Raw genomic sequence first — 19,536 nt, 5'->3', positions numbered from 1 at the left:
GAAATCTGGCATAATTAATAGGAAGAAACATCAAAAGAAAGAAAGAAAATATGAAGTATGTTTCAGGAAAGAACTGCCTGTGCAAAAGCATCATTATGAAAGAACACTGGGGTCTGTACATCTGGAGCATAGACTATGAGCAGGAAGGAGGGAAGGAGCAACTAGGAATGAGGTAAGAGAGATAAGCCAAGGATACAGTATGGAAAACTATATAGACCAAGTTAAGAAGTTTACTTTATTCTGAGAACAGTAAGAAATTAAAGTATTTAAAGCACAGTTTTGACATGATTTAAACTGTGTTTAGAAAGATTACTGGGCATTATACGGAAAGTGAATTATTTCTTGTTCATTTTGTCAGGGCTTAAAAAACAGTTATATTATTGTGGTATCTAAACCTGTTTAAGTGAGATATTCTTGTTTAAAAAAAAGTAAGCACATTTGAGAAGTTCAATGTTCCCAAAGTAAGCATTTTGAAAAACAAATGCAATCATGTTTAGAAAAAGAAAATTTTAATCGCTTTTTTTTGCCTCTTGTTTTATTCAAAGCCAAATGATATGTATGCCCATGGGTAATAAGGTCACCAGGTTAAAAGAGCAATATGACAATTATAAAAAGTTAGATTACAGCTACTACAAACCAGGGCCCATTAGCCCATACTACAGGAAAGTTATCACTATAAATGGCTTTTCCTGTGTGCTTATCAATGCAGTGCACAAAGTATCTCACCCTCAGCTTTTCTCTATGATCTATGTTTATGCCTATCTAACCTCACCAGGCACTGGTAGGTCAGTAAAACTAGGAGGCAGTGAGATATGGCAGGAGAGTGATGAGACAATCTGTTAAGTGTCAAAGATGGACTAGGAGTCACCAAATACTTCAGGGCAAAACTTTCCACATTAAAAAAAAATATCTCTAAAGAAAATACTTAAAATACATTCTTATTGCTCAGAAGTACTCAAGGTCACCATGGAAACAATCAGGAAAGCTTCTAGCTCTGTTCTAACAGCATAAAGATTTGAAAATAGTACCTACTCATTTCAAATTACGGTTCTCAGGAAGGCTTTTTGATTAAAAGCTCAATCTTTCTTTTTGTATTTCCCAAATAAACATGATAGAGTTTAAAAAAAAAAAAACAGGCCTCTTCAGAGTCTCTTACAAAGGAGATTTTCTCTAGATCCATTAAATTATAAACTTTTTGATCATCAAAAAGTTTGATGATCAGGAAACATTCTGATCATCTTTACATCTTTCACTGTACTAGGAAATGCTTGCTTGAATAAAATATAACATGTTCATTTTTTGCAGATCTTCTCAGAATATACTTGAATATACTAGTGTGAACTGTAAAAAACTCAAGACAGAAATAAAGTACACACAGCTTCAATGACATTTGAAGTAGGGCTCCCCTCCTTTTTTTTCAAACAGAAAAAAACAGATCAACTGATGAAAAGTGGTGTTCCCCAGAAATACAGCTCCAGAAACAACTTTAAGGAGACCTAGATCATTAAGCTATCTGCCTCTGGCAATGCTGAAATTCTATATCCAAAATTTCCAGTTTCATGTGACCAGCAAAATCAAGTGATGTTTCCCTCTCTCTGTACCACTGTCTTTGGAAATGTCAAATAAGGGGGGAGAAAAAAAAAAAAAAAACACCTTATTCACAAACTCTAAGCATCTAGAATTTTGCATATAGGCCCTACTCATTTGTCTTAATTTCTACCATTGGAGTAGTTAAGTGATCCCACTTGTATTTACACCCAAACCAAAATTTAAATGTTCATTCAAGTGTCTTTGTAAAAAACTGAAAGAGTTTAAATAATGGATTTTTACTACAGTTATATAAATTAATACAAATCAATAGTCTCTGTTTAAAGTAGAATCAGGATAGCTTTAAAAAAAAAAACTAGGTTATGGTAAAAGTACAATTCTAATGAACACTAAAAAAATCAGTCAGAGCTCTATTTATTTATTAGCATGCACTGCCAGATCAATGGTCTGTGAGAAGCATTGTCAAAAGCTATGTGAGGGGCTTCCCTGGTGGCGCAGTGGTTGGGAGTCTGCCTGCCAATGCAGGGGACGCGGGTTCGGGCCCTGGTTTGGGAGGATCCCGCATGCCGCGGAGCAACTGGGCCCGTGAGCCACAACTGCTGAGCCTGCGCGTCTGGAGCCTGTGCTCCGCAGCAAGAGAGGCCGCGATGGTGAGAGGCCCGCGCATCGCGATGGGGAGTGGCCCCTGCTTGCCGCGGCTGGGGAAAGCCCTCGCACAGAAACGAAGACCCCAACACAGCCAAAAATAAATAATAAATAAATAATAAATTAATTTAAAAAAAAAAAGCTATGTGAAGTTGATGTATGAAAATCTTTTTTTTCATTTGCCAATCAACTATCTTAAAATCAAGATGTAGCCAAGATGTTTTGCTGTTTTTTTAAAGGGGGTCTCATTTTTTAAATCAATAACAATAAAAAAAAAATCTGACCATCAAAAATACACCCAATCCTTCAGATTTGCTTTAAGTCTATGTTCCAATTCTTGCTACTAAATTACTTGGTTATTAAAGAGCTAAAGTGCCTTTTGATAAAAGTACAGAAATAAGAATCCTAAAACCATACCTCTGGCAGCAATGAAAGAACTAATTTGGAGTGAGGCTAGTCTCTACCAAGTGAGATGCTTTCCTCATTTAATGCAGTCAAATTTGTATAGCACTATGAGACTGCTGGACAAAGTACTATATAAAATCCAAGACAATATTATTATAAATACATGCATAAGAACCAACAGTTCAACTACCACTACTCAAAAGGATCTTGAAGTCTAACCTTGAGAATGCCAAAACTAATCATTTTTCTTTAATTGAAAACTTCGGTAGTGTCTTAGACTCTTCAAATATTTATTCCCCAAGTACTTTTATGTAATAGCCAATTGTTAACACAAAGTTCTTTAAGTAATTTCATTAAGTAATTCCCTTAACACCTCAGAAAACTCATGTCACTTAGAACTGCTAATATCTTTTCCTTTTTCCACACTCCAAATCCTTTCCTTGTTATATCTGTAGTTAATGGCCATGGATTTTGTAAATTCTCCCAGCTGCCAGTACAGACTATACCAATAGGTCGCAAAGGGATTATATCAGATTATAAAGGGAGAAACATGTTCCAGGAATATTCCTGCCCAACCAACCTTCCCCATCCCCTGCCTCAACAATAATCATGAAGGACTGTAAAGAAATTGTGGGTAAATTCTAACTCTTCTGCTTATTCACCTCTCCTAATTATAGCCAAGTACTTAAAAAGAGATATTATTAAATGCAAGTAAGAGGTAAAATATTCTGAAATTTAACACAGTTAGTCATATTTGGGGCTATAAACTACTAACTCCAGTTCTCATAATTATTTCTAAATCTCTGCTCTGAACCCTTTTAAGTAGAAGAATTCAGGGGACAAAACTATTAGTTTAGATCCTGAGGCTAACTTACTCTTACCAGAAAAACAGGTCACCAGCTTGCCCATATATAATGGTCCCAGAGAATAAAGATTTATGACAAAGAAATAAGGTCACTTTGAAATAGGCTTTTAAATTTAGATTTTGGCAAGGTTTCCAAATCTAAGAAAAAGACAAGGTGGTAGGGAGTCCCTAGGAGACTTATAAAAGGGGATACTCAAACAGAATGGGGTAAACTATTCTGGGGCGTAGGTCTATAGTCAGTAGATACCTGAAACCTAATTCAGCTTGTAGTTCCCTTTAGACGAGGAATTCTTTCTAGGCCTATGGATAAGATTCAGGAGTTAGGGAAGCCTCTGAAATTCTAAGCAAAATATCAGGTGCATGAATATACGTGCATTTTGTCTGCGGAAAGGGGTCACAGCTCTCATCTAATTCTCAGAGGCCTCTTGCTGAAGAAAGTTTAAAAGTAATACTGTAGTTGCAGTATTATATTGTCTTTATAATAATGAATTCACTGAACAACAACATTCTTCTTTCCTTATGTGTTAGGCTGTTTTACAGTGTCCTTTAGTGACTGAAGGAGAATTAGATAAAACTAAGGTTCTGATGATTTATATAATACTGAGAGGTTGCTGCCTACTAAGAAAAAATCCATATATTGCTATAATAGCTATCCCTAGACCCAAGATGTCAGAAATCTTTAAAGTAAACTTTTCATTATAGTATAACACACATGCAGAAAAGTACATAAATCAAAGGTGTACATTTGTCAACATTTTTTAATCTGGGAATTTTTTTTAATTGTTCATGAGCAGATGATCATTAACAACAATATACCACAAGAAGATCATAAATGAGGCACAAACTAGGGGTACAGTTATATTTACAGGTTTGTTCCCCCAATCTCTGAATGATACCCAAGATCCTTGTTAGGGGACATATATACACCCTTTCAGTGACAGAAGGGTGAGTGAGCAGCAAATTTGGAGAAAAGTCAGAAAAATGTTATAGTAAATAGAGAAGCTTAAAGTACATACAAATCTTTGTCCAAATTGACTGGAGTTCGAGGCTTGGAGCCCATAAACATGGCTGACATCACTGGGTAGAGTTTTTTAAAAATCTGTAAGACACACTGGTTTCTGTCTTCATTAGACAGATCGTCCATCCATCTTTTTAACTACAACTACACTATGTACAAGAACTTCAGATTATTATTATTCATCATTCCCCTTCCAGTAAAATTTTTACTTTGTTATTTTCTCCCTTCCTAAAAAAATTATCTTTAATGACTGTAAAATGCTTCATATCCTGTCTCTTACCTGCCCATTTCCAAACTGTACAGGAAGATTTAAACAGTATAAGTTGTTTAAAACAATTCTATAAAACACACCTACCTTTGCCCTGTACACTTCCATTTGCATTACTACATCAAGGACCAAGTCTCAATTAACCACTATCTGACCCTTGTTCACTTTCTTCCCTCCCCTCCTCCTGCCAAAGTTTGCCCTTCCTGCCAAAGTTCAGCACTTCCTAGAAAAGTCTCACAGCCTGTTTGATATTGTACTTCACTTTAGTCACCAAAGGAAGAATTTACAGGTGCTTGGCCCCATCTATAAGACCATGACCGAAATCTGACCTCCTGTTACAATACGTGAACTCCTGCCCTACTGATAAGGCTGGCAGATATAAGTAGGATTTTTCAAATAATCCTTTGGGAATTTATAAGCAGCACAGCCATAAAAGGGGGGTGAATGGAAGGTCGGTTTCACTAAAAATAATAAATATTGCCATGTTTATTCAAAGTGTGCCTTGTTATCCTCCAGGCCAAAAGTTCAGATAAACACTATTGTAAATGACAAATATTAGAACTTTTTGTTACTTCTGTTATGATCCTTCCGTTGGACACCAATGGAGCTGTTTTCCCTTGTATAAGTCCCAGCTCTGATATTGTGTAACACTGACTGAGACTAGAATGCTGGATTCATTTGCAGGTCAAAAGGAGGGTAGCTATCTTTCAAAATAAAAAACAAACATTTATTTAGTATTATATACTACTAATACTAAGTGCAAAGTGCTAGGACTAAAAAAAATGAAAAAAATATGGTACCTGCCCTAAAAAAGCTTATAGTCTATTGAGGAAAAAGAATGCCTATTTAGAATTACAATGATATAATACAGCAAGCACTAATGTAAATATGTACTGAGTCCTATAATAGTGCAAAGAGGAAGAGGGTCCACTGTGCTCAAAGTGAAACATCAGGAAAATTTGCTAGAGGATATAAATAGGAAATAAATATGAATCAGTAAAATAGAAATGGGAATAGTAATTCAGGCAGAAGGACTAGCTTGAAAAAAGGATGAGATGCATGAAATAACATGGTACATTCAAAGAGCTGCAAGCAGTTCAGTATCATTAAAGCAAGGTGGTAAGCAGCAGGAAATATGGCAGACCAGACATGGATATGTACTTCCATATGCTGTATCTTCTTCTATACTTCTATATTTTACTCCACGGATGACCAATTAGAGCATATTGGTCAGATTTGTGTGATAGACAGATTATTAACACTACAGTGAGAAGTAAGTGAGGGGGTTATGATACAAGGTAGGGAGAACATTTAGGAGACTGTTTTCAATAATCCTGATGAAAATCTGCACTAGCGCAATCATTTTAGGATAGGGAGGATGAAGTAGAACTACATTTAAGAGGTAACATTTGCAAGATTTGGAGATCTGGATATGTTATTGAGAAAAAAGGAAGGGATTAAGAGTTTTAAGTGGTAAACTGTCAACAAAGTCAAAAGCAGCTGAAAAGTCCAGTAAGATACAGATTCAGGGTAGTGGTATGAACAGAAGATAAATATCCTGGGTTGATGAGAGAATGAAGAGTAAAGAAGTAGAGACAAGTATAGGAATGGAAAGGAATGAGAGAGAGAAGATTTACTTTCTCCTCAGTCCTCATTTCTCTGTTCCTAAATCTCCTCTTAAAGCCTAATGTTAATATTAAGTACATCAGGAAATGAGAAAATATTTATGTTATGAATATTTATATTAAATATCTTTGTCATTAATATTATGAGGAGCTATCTTTCATTATACAATAATACAAATTAGTGATTTGAGAATGAGGAAACAAATACAGAAAAGTGATAAATTACTGCCCCAAAAAAGCTGTGAAGAGTCAACCCTAGAAGTTATACATGCTGTGGCCCTCGCTTTAGCAAATGAGATATTTGAGTTCTTATTTAAAGTCCCTATAGGAATGGAACAGCGACATCTAAAAAATAAACATGTATTCCAGAAAAAATAGAGCTGAGTTCTTATCACCCTAGTTGAGACAGGGTGTTTCTTCAAAACTCAAGAAACATTATGAATGGGGGAAGAGGCCTGTTTCTGCCATATAAACAATGCTTTAAAATTTATGAACAATAAATATTTTAATATTATTGAATACCAGTGTATAGAATTTATTTTGAAGTGGGCAGTTTAAGGTCTCCCTGTTTTGTCCTCACAATTTAAGATTATATAGGCTTTATATATTTAAGAATGTGTGAATTTTAAATAATTGATAAACTCTGCATGTTGATGGCAGAAACTACAACCTCTATCAACATGTCTACACTTATCATATACTTTGAAAAATACCAATAACATGTCTAATGACCAGCATCAGAGACACATAATTTTTGCCATATTAACTACCATTTATTAAATGCCAACTATGTGCCAGAGATAGGCACCGTTCATACAATATCTATAACTGCACTAAGTGGTAATTATTATTGCATTTTATACATGAGAAAGCTAAGGTTTGGGTGACTTGCTTAACACCACTAGTGTGCAAATAAATACCTCAGTACTCTTATGAATCACTACTAGAGTTCTCACTTGAGGAAAATTTGTTATGTTTTCTATAACATTAAATCTTAATAAAGCTTAAAAAACTAGCATACACACAGTGATGATATAGTGCTGTCATATTATAGTCATTCAAAGGTTGTAACTTCTTTCCTGATATATTATACTTTTGTAAAAGCATAAGTCCTTGACTTATCCATCTTTAGGTACCACTTATTTATCTATTCATTCAACTAATATTTATTGAGTACCTACACTAAGTACTGTTGTAAGTACTGAGGATATAGCATTATACTAAACAAACTACCCATTTTCAAGACTTTACACTATTTGAGAGGAAATATTCACTTGATTTTGCAATTATGAGGCTTATAAAACTTTATATGAGCAAATATGGTTCTTTAACCATACATACTATTGAAGAGACTAAACAAAATCATGGAGCATGGAAGCAAGATAATAAGGGAGAAAGGAGAGGGAAGTACGTGGCAAAGGAAAAATGCGTATTACTGCATATGTGATTTCTACTCAACTTTCAATAAATAGATAACTTCTATCTTATACAAATCATTTTATAAAATAGAAAAAAGGGAAGAATGTTCAACAATTCTAATGAGGTTTAAATAACACTGACTTACAAACCACATAAAGACAATGCAAAAAAAAAAGAGAAGAAAAGAAAAGAAAAGAAAACTATGGCCATAAACAGAAACAGATTAAAAGATTAAAAATAAAATAAATAAACAAAAAGCAGTTGAATTCCACAGGGTGTTAAAAAAAAAAGGTAGTAATACATCCTCATCAAGTTGGATTTATCTAAGGAATGCAAGGATTGTTTAATATCAGAAATATCTATCAATGAAATTCATCACCTTCATGAATTAAAGGATAAAAACCATAGCATTATATCAGTATATTTGGAAAACAAATTCAATAAAATTCAGTACTCATTTATGGTTTTATAAAAAATTATAAGAAGTCTAGTAATAACTAGATAAAGAATATTTACCAAAATCCTATTGCAAACATCAAGTTAATGGAGAAACTTTAGATACTTTCTCTTTGAAATTAGAAAACAGAGAAGGATGTCCACTATCACTTTACTAAACAACAAAGTAATGATGATCCTGGTCAATACAACAGCACAATAAGAACAAAGAGATATATGGCTAAGAAGAAAAGAAACAAAGTCAATATCTGCATATATTATGATCAACTACACAGAAAACCTATCATAAACCAAAAAGACAAACTACAATAACTAGCAAAAGAGTTGAGCAGGTTGCCAGATATAGGTTAACTTACAAAAATCAAGTGTTTCTCAATATCAGCAATAATACTAGAAAATAAAGTAGGAAATAGCAACAAAAACTATCAGCATTTTGTTGTTAACTTAAAAAAAATGCCCAAGACTATTAACATAGAAAAAAATCTTAATTAAATAACTTTAAAGTAGATCTTATTCTTCCACAAATGGGATAACTTACCATTACAAAGTGGTCACTTCTTCCCAAAACTTATCTATAAATTCAATTGATTCAAACAAATATTCTAAGAAATTTTTTCTTATAAACTCAAACTGACTATAAAATACATATGGAAAAATAAAGTTCTATAAATAGTGAAAGCAATTTAAAAGAGGAAAAATGAGAAGGTACTTCTTTTACTATATATGTAGATATATTACAAAACCAAATATAACAAACTATAGAGCTGAGAAACAGATTCACATAAATATGAATATTTAGTGTATGCCAGATGTACTACCAGGAATTACTGAGTGATGTACAGATTATGTAATAGATGGGATTAATAAAACTGAATTCATCACATAGAAAACAACTGAGTTGGACCCCTACCTCATACCTATACATACAGCAGTGAAAACAAGATGGATCAAAATCAAAATGTGAATGATAAAATGTTAAAGGTAATGGAAGAGGAATGCTCTATGACCTTGAAAGAGAGAGGAATTTTTTAAAAACAAGAATCAAAAAGTACAGATTATAAGGTTAATACTGATTGACTTGATTATATTAAAATCAAAGACTTCTGTTTCACAAAAGATAACACAGACATAGTTTAGAATCTGGTGGCAAACTGGAAAAAAGATATCTGTAATATCTTAAACTGTTAATATCTACAATATTGGAAGAATTTCTGACATGTCTCTTTCCAGCAAACAGAAAAGACAAAAACAAGAAATCCAATAAAAAAAACTGAACAAAGACTAAAAGTAGGCCATTCAGAGAAGAAAAATCTTAAATGATTAGTAAGTCTATAGAGAGAAGCATAATGTTACCAGTAATCAGAGAAATGCAAATTAAAATGATATCAATATCCATCAGCTTAGCAGAAATTAGAAATTGGTGAAAATAAATATTATATTGATACATATACCTTATAACCCAAGAATTTCATGCCTAGGTATAGAAAACATAGAAACTTACACACCAGTCCATAAGAGGGTACTATTTGTTACAGCAAAATATTATAGGCAATTTAAGTGTTATCACTAAAGTAATAGATAATTAAATACAGTAAATACAAACCATCAATTAACTATCACGTTTAAGTGGGAGGCAATGAACTAGATATACAGACTATAAGGAGGACAGATATTAAAAATAGCGCTAAGCAAAAGATATAAGAAATAGAACTAGGTCCATAAGACAATACTATCTGAATAAGTTAAAAACAAATACATATAGAAGTCACTATATATTTTTCAAGGACACAAACACAACCATGATCATATATTAAACATATTAGAGTTAGTATACTTGGGGATGAAAGACAAATGGGCTTATGGACATGGGATGAATGGAAAAAACATGATAAAATAAAATACAACAGGGGCCTTGTATGAAATGATGAAAAGGGTGTGTCACAAACCAAGATGTATATAATTTATTTAATTCTCTGTACGTGATATTGAAAAGAAACTGTGACTTATTTTAGATGCCTTGATAACAATTTTATCTATATCTTGCTTCATTTTTATATAGCAAGAATGATAAATGGAGAGAAGGAATAGAGAGTGAGAAAAGAGGGAGAGGGAAAGAGGGAAGCAGAGAGCAAGGAGAAGTGGGAGGAGGAAGGAGAGGAGAGGAGAAGAAACTATCAGTTCTTTTCTCAAACTACTGGAGATCACCAAAAATACTTCAGGCCATAAAGTCCACCCAAACCATCTGGAGTAATGACTAAGTGACACTATGGTAAATATATGAGGAAAGAAAATGGATAACACACTGGGCAATAAGACATATTCAAATATACTAAAAACAACATGATAGAAGTTTCACTGAACTTTGCTATAAAATATATCAATAATGGACTTCTCTCATCAATTTGTCTTTGATGATACTTTAGCTTCATAGTTTAATTTTTTTATTGACTGTATGTATCTGTGTGTCTGCATGTAGGTGTACTACCAAGAAGGAGAAAGAGCTTTTCTTAGAATACCATTAATACCCATAATATTTCTCTCCAGAGAGGTTCCTCTTCCCATATGTGTTATATGACAAAGGAAGAATTATCAGGAATGATAAAGCAAACAGTTTTTATAAATATTATTTTAATATGTAAAGATAGGCTATTGTTATATAAATAACTGCATTATTAAATTAAGAATAGAAATCTGAATTTGTGCGTCACTATTTCTAGGTATAACCTAATAATCTGTTGATGACTGATAGAAATTAACATTACTAGCTATAGCGTATCACATGGCAAATATAAATAAAAGATTCAAGAAGAAAAGAAAGAATTATTTTGTTAATAATTGATACTCCTTAAATAACAGTTTCTTATTCCTTACTCTTAATACTAAACAGAAAAACTATCAAATATGAGAATGCAGAGTTTTGAATTCAATATAGATTTTTATTAGGCAGAGCCAGATAAAGACTCACCAGGACAGAATATATGTGTAGACATCGATAAACAGGAGAGAAATCAACCAAATCTTGGGCCCCAGGTACCTGCAAAACAACCAAGATTGTCATAAAATATTCAAACAAGGCTATTAAGAGCAACTGCACTCATTTTTAATACTCAAGTGCTAAAAAAAAAAAAAAAAGTATGCTTCCAGAAACCTAGTTTTGGCATTTCAGCCATGGCATTAATAAACAATGAGGATATCACCAAGGTTGGGACACAGAACAGAAACAGGTGTCACTGGTCCTGCATCTGCTTTTAGAGACACATTTGGAGGCTGCAGGAAAAAGAAGGAAAAGAAAAAGGTGGAAATGTGACTTTGCTAACTTGACTTTGTCTTCTTAGATACATGGTACTCTACATAAAAAAACTAAGTTTCAGTGGTCAAAAACAAAACTTGCCACTTGAATGGCCTGCCAGGCAACTTCTGAAGGGCATAAGAATCAGTGAATATTTAAGTCAGCATGCAATCAAAATACAGAAATATGCCAGGAAGAGGGGGAGATGATTTTTTTTTAATTTTATTTAGTTAGTTAGTTAGTTAGTTAGTTAGTTGCGCCAGGTCTTAGTTGCAGCCAGCAGGCTCCTTAGTTGTGGTTCGCAGACTCCTTAGTTACGGCTCGCTGGCTCCTTAGTTGCGGCATGCATGTGGGACCTAGTTCCCTGGCCAGGGATCGAACCCGGGCCCCCTGCATTGGGAGCTCGGAGTCTTAACCACTGTGCCACCAGGGAAGTCCCTATATTTTTAAAAATAAGATAATGAATGGAAAACCAAACCTAGAGTAATATCAACAAATTGTAATATGAACAATGCATACAGATTAATCCTAGACATCAAAAGAGAAAGTAAAACAAAAAACATCAGGTAAGAACTGCAGTATAGTCACAGTGCTAAAACTGATTTGTTACAATCGTGACAATGAATAAGTCACACTTTACTTTGACCTCAATTTCCTCATCTGAAAAAAAAAAACTATCCAGTTGACCCATAGAAATTTAACAAGAATAAAAGGAAACACTGAAAGCAAATATTAAACAAACTAAAACAAAAAAGAAAAGACAAAATTACATAAAGAAATACAGTAGTCAAAATAAAGACCTAACTGAAGTTTTTACTGTAACACTAGTAACTGTATCATTCATCAGAATATAGGCAGCAGGCACATCTAAATTGGGTTGGGCTGATTGATGATTACAAGGTCAGTTTCTTTTACTTCATAAAGTAAGCCTCATATCTTCTTTAGGGAACAGATTCTCCATCAAGATGCTGTTCCTAATGAAACCTACTCATTCTGCAATTCAACAGTACAATACCTACTTTCTTTTCCCTCCAAAACCATCACACCTCTCTATATATTGGTTCAAGTTTATTGACTATTCTGTTCATTTGCTTTGCATCCATGAGAGTAGAGATTAAATCTCTGTGTTTGGGAACCTCACTCTATACAGTATACACTCTATAAGCACTCAAAACAAACTTTTTGTGAATCCAAAGATGATAAGGTGCTTAAGATCCTACACCATGGCCAAAGCATAGTTTCCCTTTAAAAAAAAAAAAAGGCATTTAGAAAAGTTAGTAAGCATTGGACTTCCCTGGCGGTCCAGTGGTTAAGACTCCACGCTTCCAATGGAGGGGGCGTGGGTTCGATCCCTGGTCGGGGAACTAAGATCCCACGTGCCGCGTGGTGCGGCCAAAAAGAAAAAAGAGAAAGAAAAAGTTAGTGAGCATTGCCAAATTACTGAGAAAAACATTTTATGGACAGATGGGCACCATGTAGGTAAACAAAAGTATGACTAAAAAGCATGTAAAATTTCTAACTTTAAGAGTACAATGGAAACTCATTTTCATCTTAACACAAAAAGAGGCAGCAGGTGATCATTTCAGGCATTCTTATTTGAAATGACCACAACATTAAAGCACTTTTACAGTCGCTCCTCTTTGAAGTGGAGATTTCAAGAAAATTTATTTTATTTTTCCAGAAAACCAGAGCCTACTAGTGAAAATTAGAGCTAAGTGAAAAACAATCTCAAAAGAAGAAACAATAGAAAATTTCCATAAAATTATATTTACAATAGTATTTAAATTACCTAAAAATTACATGTACATATGAAAAAAAGACAAGAAAGAAATGCATAAAAAAAATTTTTTTGATCTGTATAGAAAATGAAACTTTTCCCCTTTATTTAGAATTAACGATTATAAAGTTATTTTTTAGAAATATATACTTTAAAAAAGTTTAAGAAAACTTTACCTAATTTTAAATAACAAATTTCATCACAACTTTGTTTATATGCTCTTCTTCATGCAGTTTATTTATTTTGTTTTGCTTTGAACTCAGAGCCATGGTTTCATTCAAAAGGAAACTGCTTCTAACCATTGCTCAGACAGAGCCTTGGCCCTTTCACAAGTCAGACCCATCCTTACAGAATGAACATCCACATTAGGGGACAGTTTCCCCAGAAATCTGTGACAAATAACCTAATGGGGCCCTTTACTAATGTTCTGAGAAGACTGGTTTATCTGGGCCAAATAAAAAATACATATAATTAGAGAGGAGACAAAGGCTTTTCCTGTCATCTTCACCAAATATTTATCAAACCTATTCTCTATGAGGCTGTCTTGACATCATCATATTCAGCTTCAAACTGTTTTTTTTTTTTTAATATTTTTTTTATTTATTTATTTGGGCCCCGTCTTAGTTGCGGCAGGCAGGCTCCTTAGTTGCAGCATGCGAACTCTTAGGTGCAGCATGCATGTGGGATCTAGTTCCCTGAGCAGGGATCGAACTCCGGCCCCCTGCCTTGGGAGCGTGGAGTCTTAACCACTGTGCCACCAGGGAAGTCCCTTCAAACTGTTTAAAGCACTCTGACCTGGAAGTACCAGCTCTGCTATTTCTTAGCCTCTGAAATCATAATCCAGTTAAGTCCTCCTAAGCACATGCTTTCCTGCTTTGAAAGTGGTACACAGAAATCTAGACAAGAAGGAGCAGAATGGGGCAAACTTTATTTCCACCCTCCAAATAGCCTACTGTTTAGAAATCATTTTTCCTCCATGCTCCCTTCTGTGAGGAACACTAGGAACACTGTGAGGAACCCAGAAGAGTGCTGTGAGAAGAAAGGTATGTAAAGCATGCACTGACTCATGTTGCTTTGAGCTAGATATGTTTTCTCTGCTTCCACTAATGAAAAAGAATCACTTACATCTTCAGAAAGGTGGAAGGAGGAGAGCAACATACACTGTACGTGAAGGAATGCTACACGTTTGAAAGGATAAGAAATGAACTTTCAAAAACCTAAATAAATGGGAGTGGGGAAGGAGTACTAGAACAAAAGGCAATGTTTCCTGACTCACATAAATAGTCTATTTCAAGGTCCACATTTTGCTCCCTATTTAAAAAATGCTAAATCTCTGTCAGAGCTGTCTTCATTCTTCTTCTCCTCCATTGCCCCTGCCTCCCCTCAAGTTGCAAAGAATGATCCAAGCAGGTTTAGGTTTCAGCTGGGGCAGAGGGAGGGGTCCAAGGACACTTTCCTAAGCTAACAATGACTGCCTCTAATGGTTTCTGTCTCCTAACAAAAGCCATGACTCCGTCTTTATCAGCTTCATCTAATTTTTCCTTTCCAAAGTAAATAACACAGCCCTTGCATTTTACACATGTCCAAGTTTGACAAATCATTATCGACTGAGACTATAACTGATAAGAGATAACTTTGTGGTAGGACGTTGTCATTTCCTCTCATAAGGGCTTTCTTTCTGAGATACAGAAACATGATTAAAATAGTTAAACATTTCCTCTGCATGGCAGTCAGGAACTCAAGACATTAAGATACTGGAGTCTGTATTTTTCTAGTTCAAACAGATCTATCTTCATACCAACAGTAGCCACAAACAATATACTTAAGATTATCCCGCTTTTTTAACTAGTTGTTTTCCTTAAGAATTCACATGAAATGATTTCATCACCAAGGACAGCAGCTGCCTAATTCCCTATATAGTTTCTGAATGGAGCGCCTTCTGCCAGCTCAAACCTCTTTATTTTCAGGGAGGAGCAAACAGTAGGTAAAATTTTAGATTATGTACCTAAGAAATCTATGCCTGAGAGCACATTATAATATTATATAAATTAAAAGAACTTTGATATATTTTAAAATAACAGATAATAATAAGCTGTTAAAAGAATTTACAGGTGACAGTCCTACAACATCCATAGGTAGATGTCATGGAGGCAACAACTACATTCGACAATTAAACATTCACATACCCACTAGAGATGGTGTACTGTTAGATACCAATATATATGGCTAATCTGTCTGTTTCAACCTTATATTCCTATGATAAATATTAACAGCTTCAGTCAAAGAAATACTCCCTAATTATTGTCTAGAGACTATTTGCTGTTAAATAGCATTATATCCATCAATATACTAGCTATCACATGATGCCACTAAATAGATGGCAAAAAGAGTCCGGACAGAGGATGTTGCAAAGTAAGAAAAGTAAATTTATAAATAGAATTAATGAAAAGCACCCTGAAAAAAATAGTCTTTTGAACCTCTGTACACAATATACATTCGAGAAGATATAAAGATTCAGAGGAGAAACGGGAATATTAGATGTCAAGAAGAAAAGAAACATGAGTATTTCTGATTATGAAAATTCTTGCAAAACATCAGGATCTGATTTTTGTATGTTTTTCTTCTTTTCTAATACATCTTAGTTCAAGTCAAAGGAAGTTTCTGAAAATGGAAAGGTTAGTGGGTAAGTTCGTCTCATATATGATAAGTAAAATGTTTTTAAAAAAAGGAGATTTTGATTTTAAAATAAATAATGACATTCAGGTTTTAACAGATACACTCATTTAATATTTATTTTCCCAAAAAAAGGAGTTAGAGGTTAGTTCTTTCCACTACCTTTAAAGGCTCACTAGTGAAGGGAGGCAGGGAGAAAGAGTATCTGTAGGTAACAACCTGGTAAATCTACCCGCTTTACTACTGGGTAAGCACATCATTAGAAAAGGGGAATAGAGTACAAGAAACCATTGCTTGTCTCCTTCCACTCAAGAAGAGTAGCAAATGTACTAAGAGAGATTTACCTAGGCTGCTGATAAAGACAGTGCATGAAAACAGAAATGCATTAGGGTACTCTAGTTCTGTTGTTCACACAGCTGCCCCAGGAGATACAGACACACAAACACACACACACACACACACAGGCCATTTATTTTTCTCTTACGAACCCTTTTAAAGTAGGTGGATCTTCCAAAAAGAGTATGATAGAAGTTTGCAAGGAATTGAGTTATGTTTCTCACTAATTATTTGAATCATTCTTCATCTTGAAAATACTTTTGATTACCACTTAAAACAGTATTTTGGTATTTTGGTTTCTTGGTATTGGTAAATGAATCTAGGGACTTGGTGCCTATCTCTGAAAATTAGTTGGATCTCAAGTCGTTAAAATGCACCAGGCATTTTTCTCAAAGGAGAAAACAACAAATGATTAGCTAAAGGGGCATTGCCTCTGAATTCAGAGGATCAAATTTGACTGCCCATATTATGTTTGGAAGCCAGGAAATACCCGTCAAACATTTTTTACCAGTGTACTTTTCTGAACTACTTGACTTCCAAATTTCAGAGAAAAGAAGGGTAGAATTCATTTGGACATAAGCTTTAATAAAGCTGGACTAAACACCACAGACACACAAAATAGAAGGCATAGGATTCTAAGTGACTAGAATTGGCTAAAGTATAAAAAATTTTCTAAGCTTTTAAACATATAAGAACACCCTGACCAGAGCCCTAGCCTAAAAAGTACAGTATTTTTCTACTGAGCTTCTCACAAATTATTAGAATTCTTCCTGAGAAATCCCTCGGTAGATTACCATTTAATTTACTCAAGTACTTGCACTAAACAGAAGAAATCAGGAAAAATATCAGCATTTCTCCTTACTGAGACATTGCAAAAAACCTTGTGGCCAAAATTAAATGAGGGTCCCTCAAGAATTCTCTGCTTGAACCTGAACACTTCGGAAATAAAAATTCAACTGGTCCTTATTTAACAATGGTCTACTATATGCTAAGAAACTCTAAACTATTAGGCAAAAAGGAAATTTAGCACGAATATGGTATTAAATATAAAAGTTCTAAGAGAAGGAAAAGTTAAGGTGGTCAAAAGTAGGTAGAAGAAAATATTATAATATTATAGATAAAGAACTAATATCCCTAATATATAAGGAAATCATAAAAATTGAAGGGAAAAAAACCCAAAATCATTAGAAAAAAATGGGCAAAAAACATGAGCAGATAGTTTATTGGGGAAAAAAGAATTAAATAGCCCTCAAACTTATCAGATACTACATTTCACCCACAGTAAAAGGAATGCAAACTCAAACTATACCATTTCTCATTTATGCAACTGGAAAAATTCAATAACTTAACAAAATGGTCTCTTAAGGAAGCTATAAGAAAATAGGCACCTCATACATTGCTGGTAGGGGGGAGGTATAGAAAATGTTACAACCTCTATGGAGCAGAATTTGACATTATCTAACAAAACTACATATGCATTTACCCCTTGAATCAACAATCTAGAAACCTACCCTGAAGAAACATCTCCAACTATATGGAAAACAATTCTCAGGTTTTGGGGTTTATTATGAAACGTTTTTTAAGTTTTAAGGTGTTTTACATACAGTAAAATCCATCCTTTCTAGTGAACAACTCTGTATGTTCTAAAAAAATCCATATAGTCCTGTAATCACTATCACAATCTAGATTTTTAAAAAGTGTTCCACCACCCCCAAAATTTCCCTCATGCCCCTTTGTAGTCAAATTGTTCCCTAATGCTTAGCCCTTGACAAACATTGATCCATTTTATGTCCCTAGAGTTTTGCTTTTTCAAGAATGTCATATAAATAGACTCATACCATATGTAGTCTTTGAATCTTGTTTCTTTCATTTAGCATAATGCATTTTAGATTCATTTATGTTGTTTCATGTATCTATAGTTCACTTCTTTTATTTCAGAGTGATACTCTAATTATGGATATACCACGGTTCATTTATCCCTTCACTCATTGGAGGACACTTGGGTTGCTTCTACTTTCTGGCAATGTATGAATAAAGTTTCTATAAACATTCAGGTAGAGGTTATTGTGTGAATATAATGGGTAAATTCCTAGGAGTGAGACCGCTGGGGTCATATGCTAAGTGTATGTTCACCTTTATAATACACTAACAGGCTGTTTTCCAAACTGACTGTACCATTTTGCATTTTCACAGCAATATTTAAGTTGTTCAGCACCCTGCCAGTACTTGATTTTGTCAGTATTTTGTTAAGTTAATTCAAATAGCTATGTAGTAGAGACACTATACTTTCATAGGAAAAGATTGGAAATCATTAAATGCCTACATATAGGAAATTGGCTGAATAAGCTATGGTTCATTCAAATAATAGAGTACAATTTGGCAGTAAAAAATAGAATGAGAATGATTTCTATGAACTGATATGAAAATTACTATTTTCAGGATATATTTTCAAGTGAAAAAACAAAGTACAAAAAATATATATGTATGATGCTATTAATGTTGTGTAAGGTATGAGAAAGGGTTAAGTACACACACCACAAACACACACAAACTCAAAATACTGATTACTTACAAAGGGTGGGTAGGATCAGGAAGGGAGAGATAAAGAGGAAAATGGGATTTCACTGAACATATCTTCTTACATAATTCTGCCTTTTGAACCATGTTCATATTTTACATAGTCAAAAAAATTAAATTAATAAGGATGGGGAACCCCAAAAATAACACAAAAAGAAACAAATGAACCTAAGAATATATAAATTTGGTAACAATCACACACGAGAAAATAAAATAGCCAAGAAACATCTGAACAAAATACTCTGAACTATATAGCTCCACTGTATTGTAAGATGAGAAGAACTGCAAACAAATCTTGAACTTAATAAGTTTACTGCTTTTAGTGGCACATGCATAGAAATTCTGAAACTATTTTGTGTTATATGATTAGGCAAATGAGTAAATATATTAATACTCTGGGAACCAGAATTCTCAGAGACACAAATATGGAATAGAAGAAGAGGAAGAACTATGATATCAGGTTTAAATTAGAAGCATCAGGTTTACCTCACAATTTATAAAAATGCCTATGTTGGTACAGCATGTGTATTTCTTAACTCTGTCCACAAAAAGAGCATACCTAATGCCCACATCTCAGTTTCTAAATATCACTGTCCAGTAAAAGGAACAAGAACTCTTTGACAAAATAGATAATA

General features: G+C 34.0%; 1 protein-coding gene across 4 annotated transcripts in view; it reads right to left on the bottom strand.

Annotated features, from left to right (window-relative positions):
• EXOC6B (exocyst complex component 6B) overlaps positions 1–19,536 on the bottom strand; it is a 722,841-nt gene that overhangs the window by 412,038 nt on the left and 291,267 nt on the right. For all 4 annotated transcript variants that reach the window (XM_082426006.1, XM_082426005.1, XM_082426007.1 and 1 more), the window contains one exon: positions 11,215–11,283. In XM_082426006.1, the coding sequence (XP_082282132.1) occupies positions 11,215–11,283 (69 nt within the window). The remainder of the gene's footprint in view (positions 1–11,214; positions 11,284–19,536) is intronic.

This window comes from Balaenoptera physalus (genome assembly GCF_965194825.1).
Source record: "Balaenoptera physalus genome assembly, chromosome: 15".
Classification (NCBI taxonomy): domain Eukaryota; kingdom Metazoa; phylum Chordata; class Mammalia; order Artiodactyla; family Balaenopteridae; genus Balaenoptera; species Balaenoptera physalus.
The sequence above is the reverse complement of the archived record's forward strand: the minus strand, read 5'-3'. Positions and strand labels throughout refer to the sequence as shown.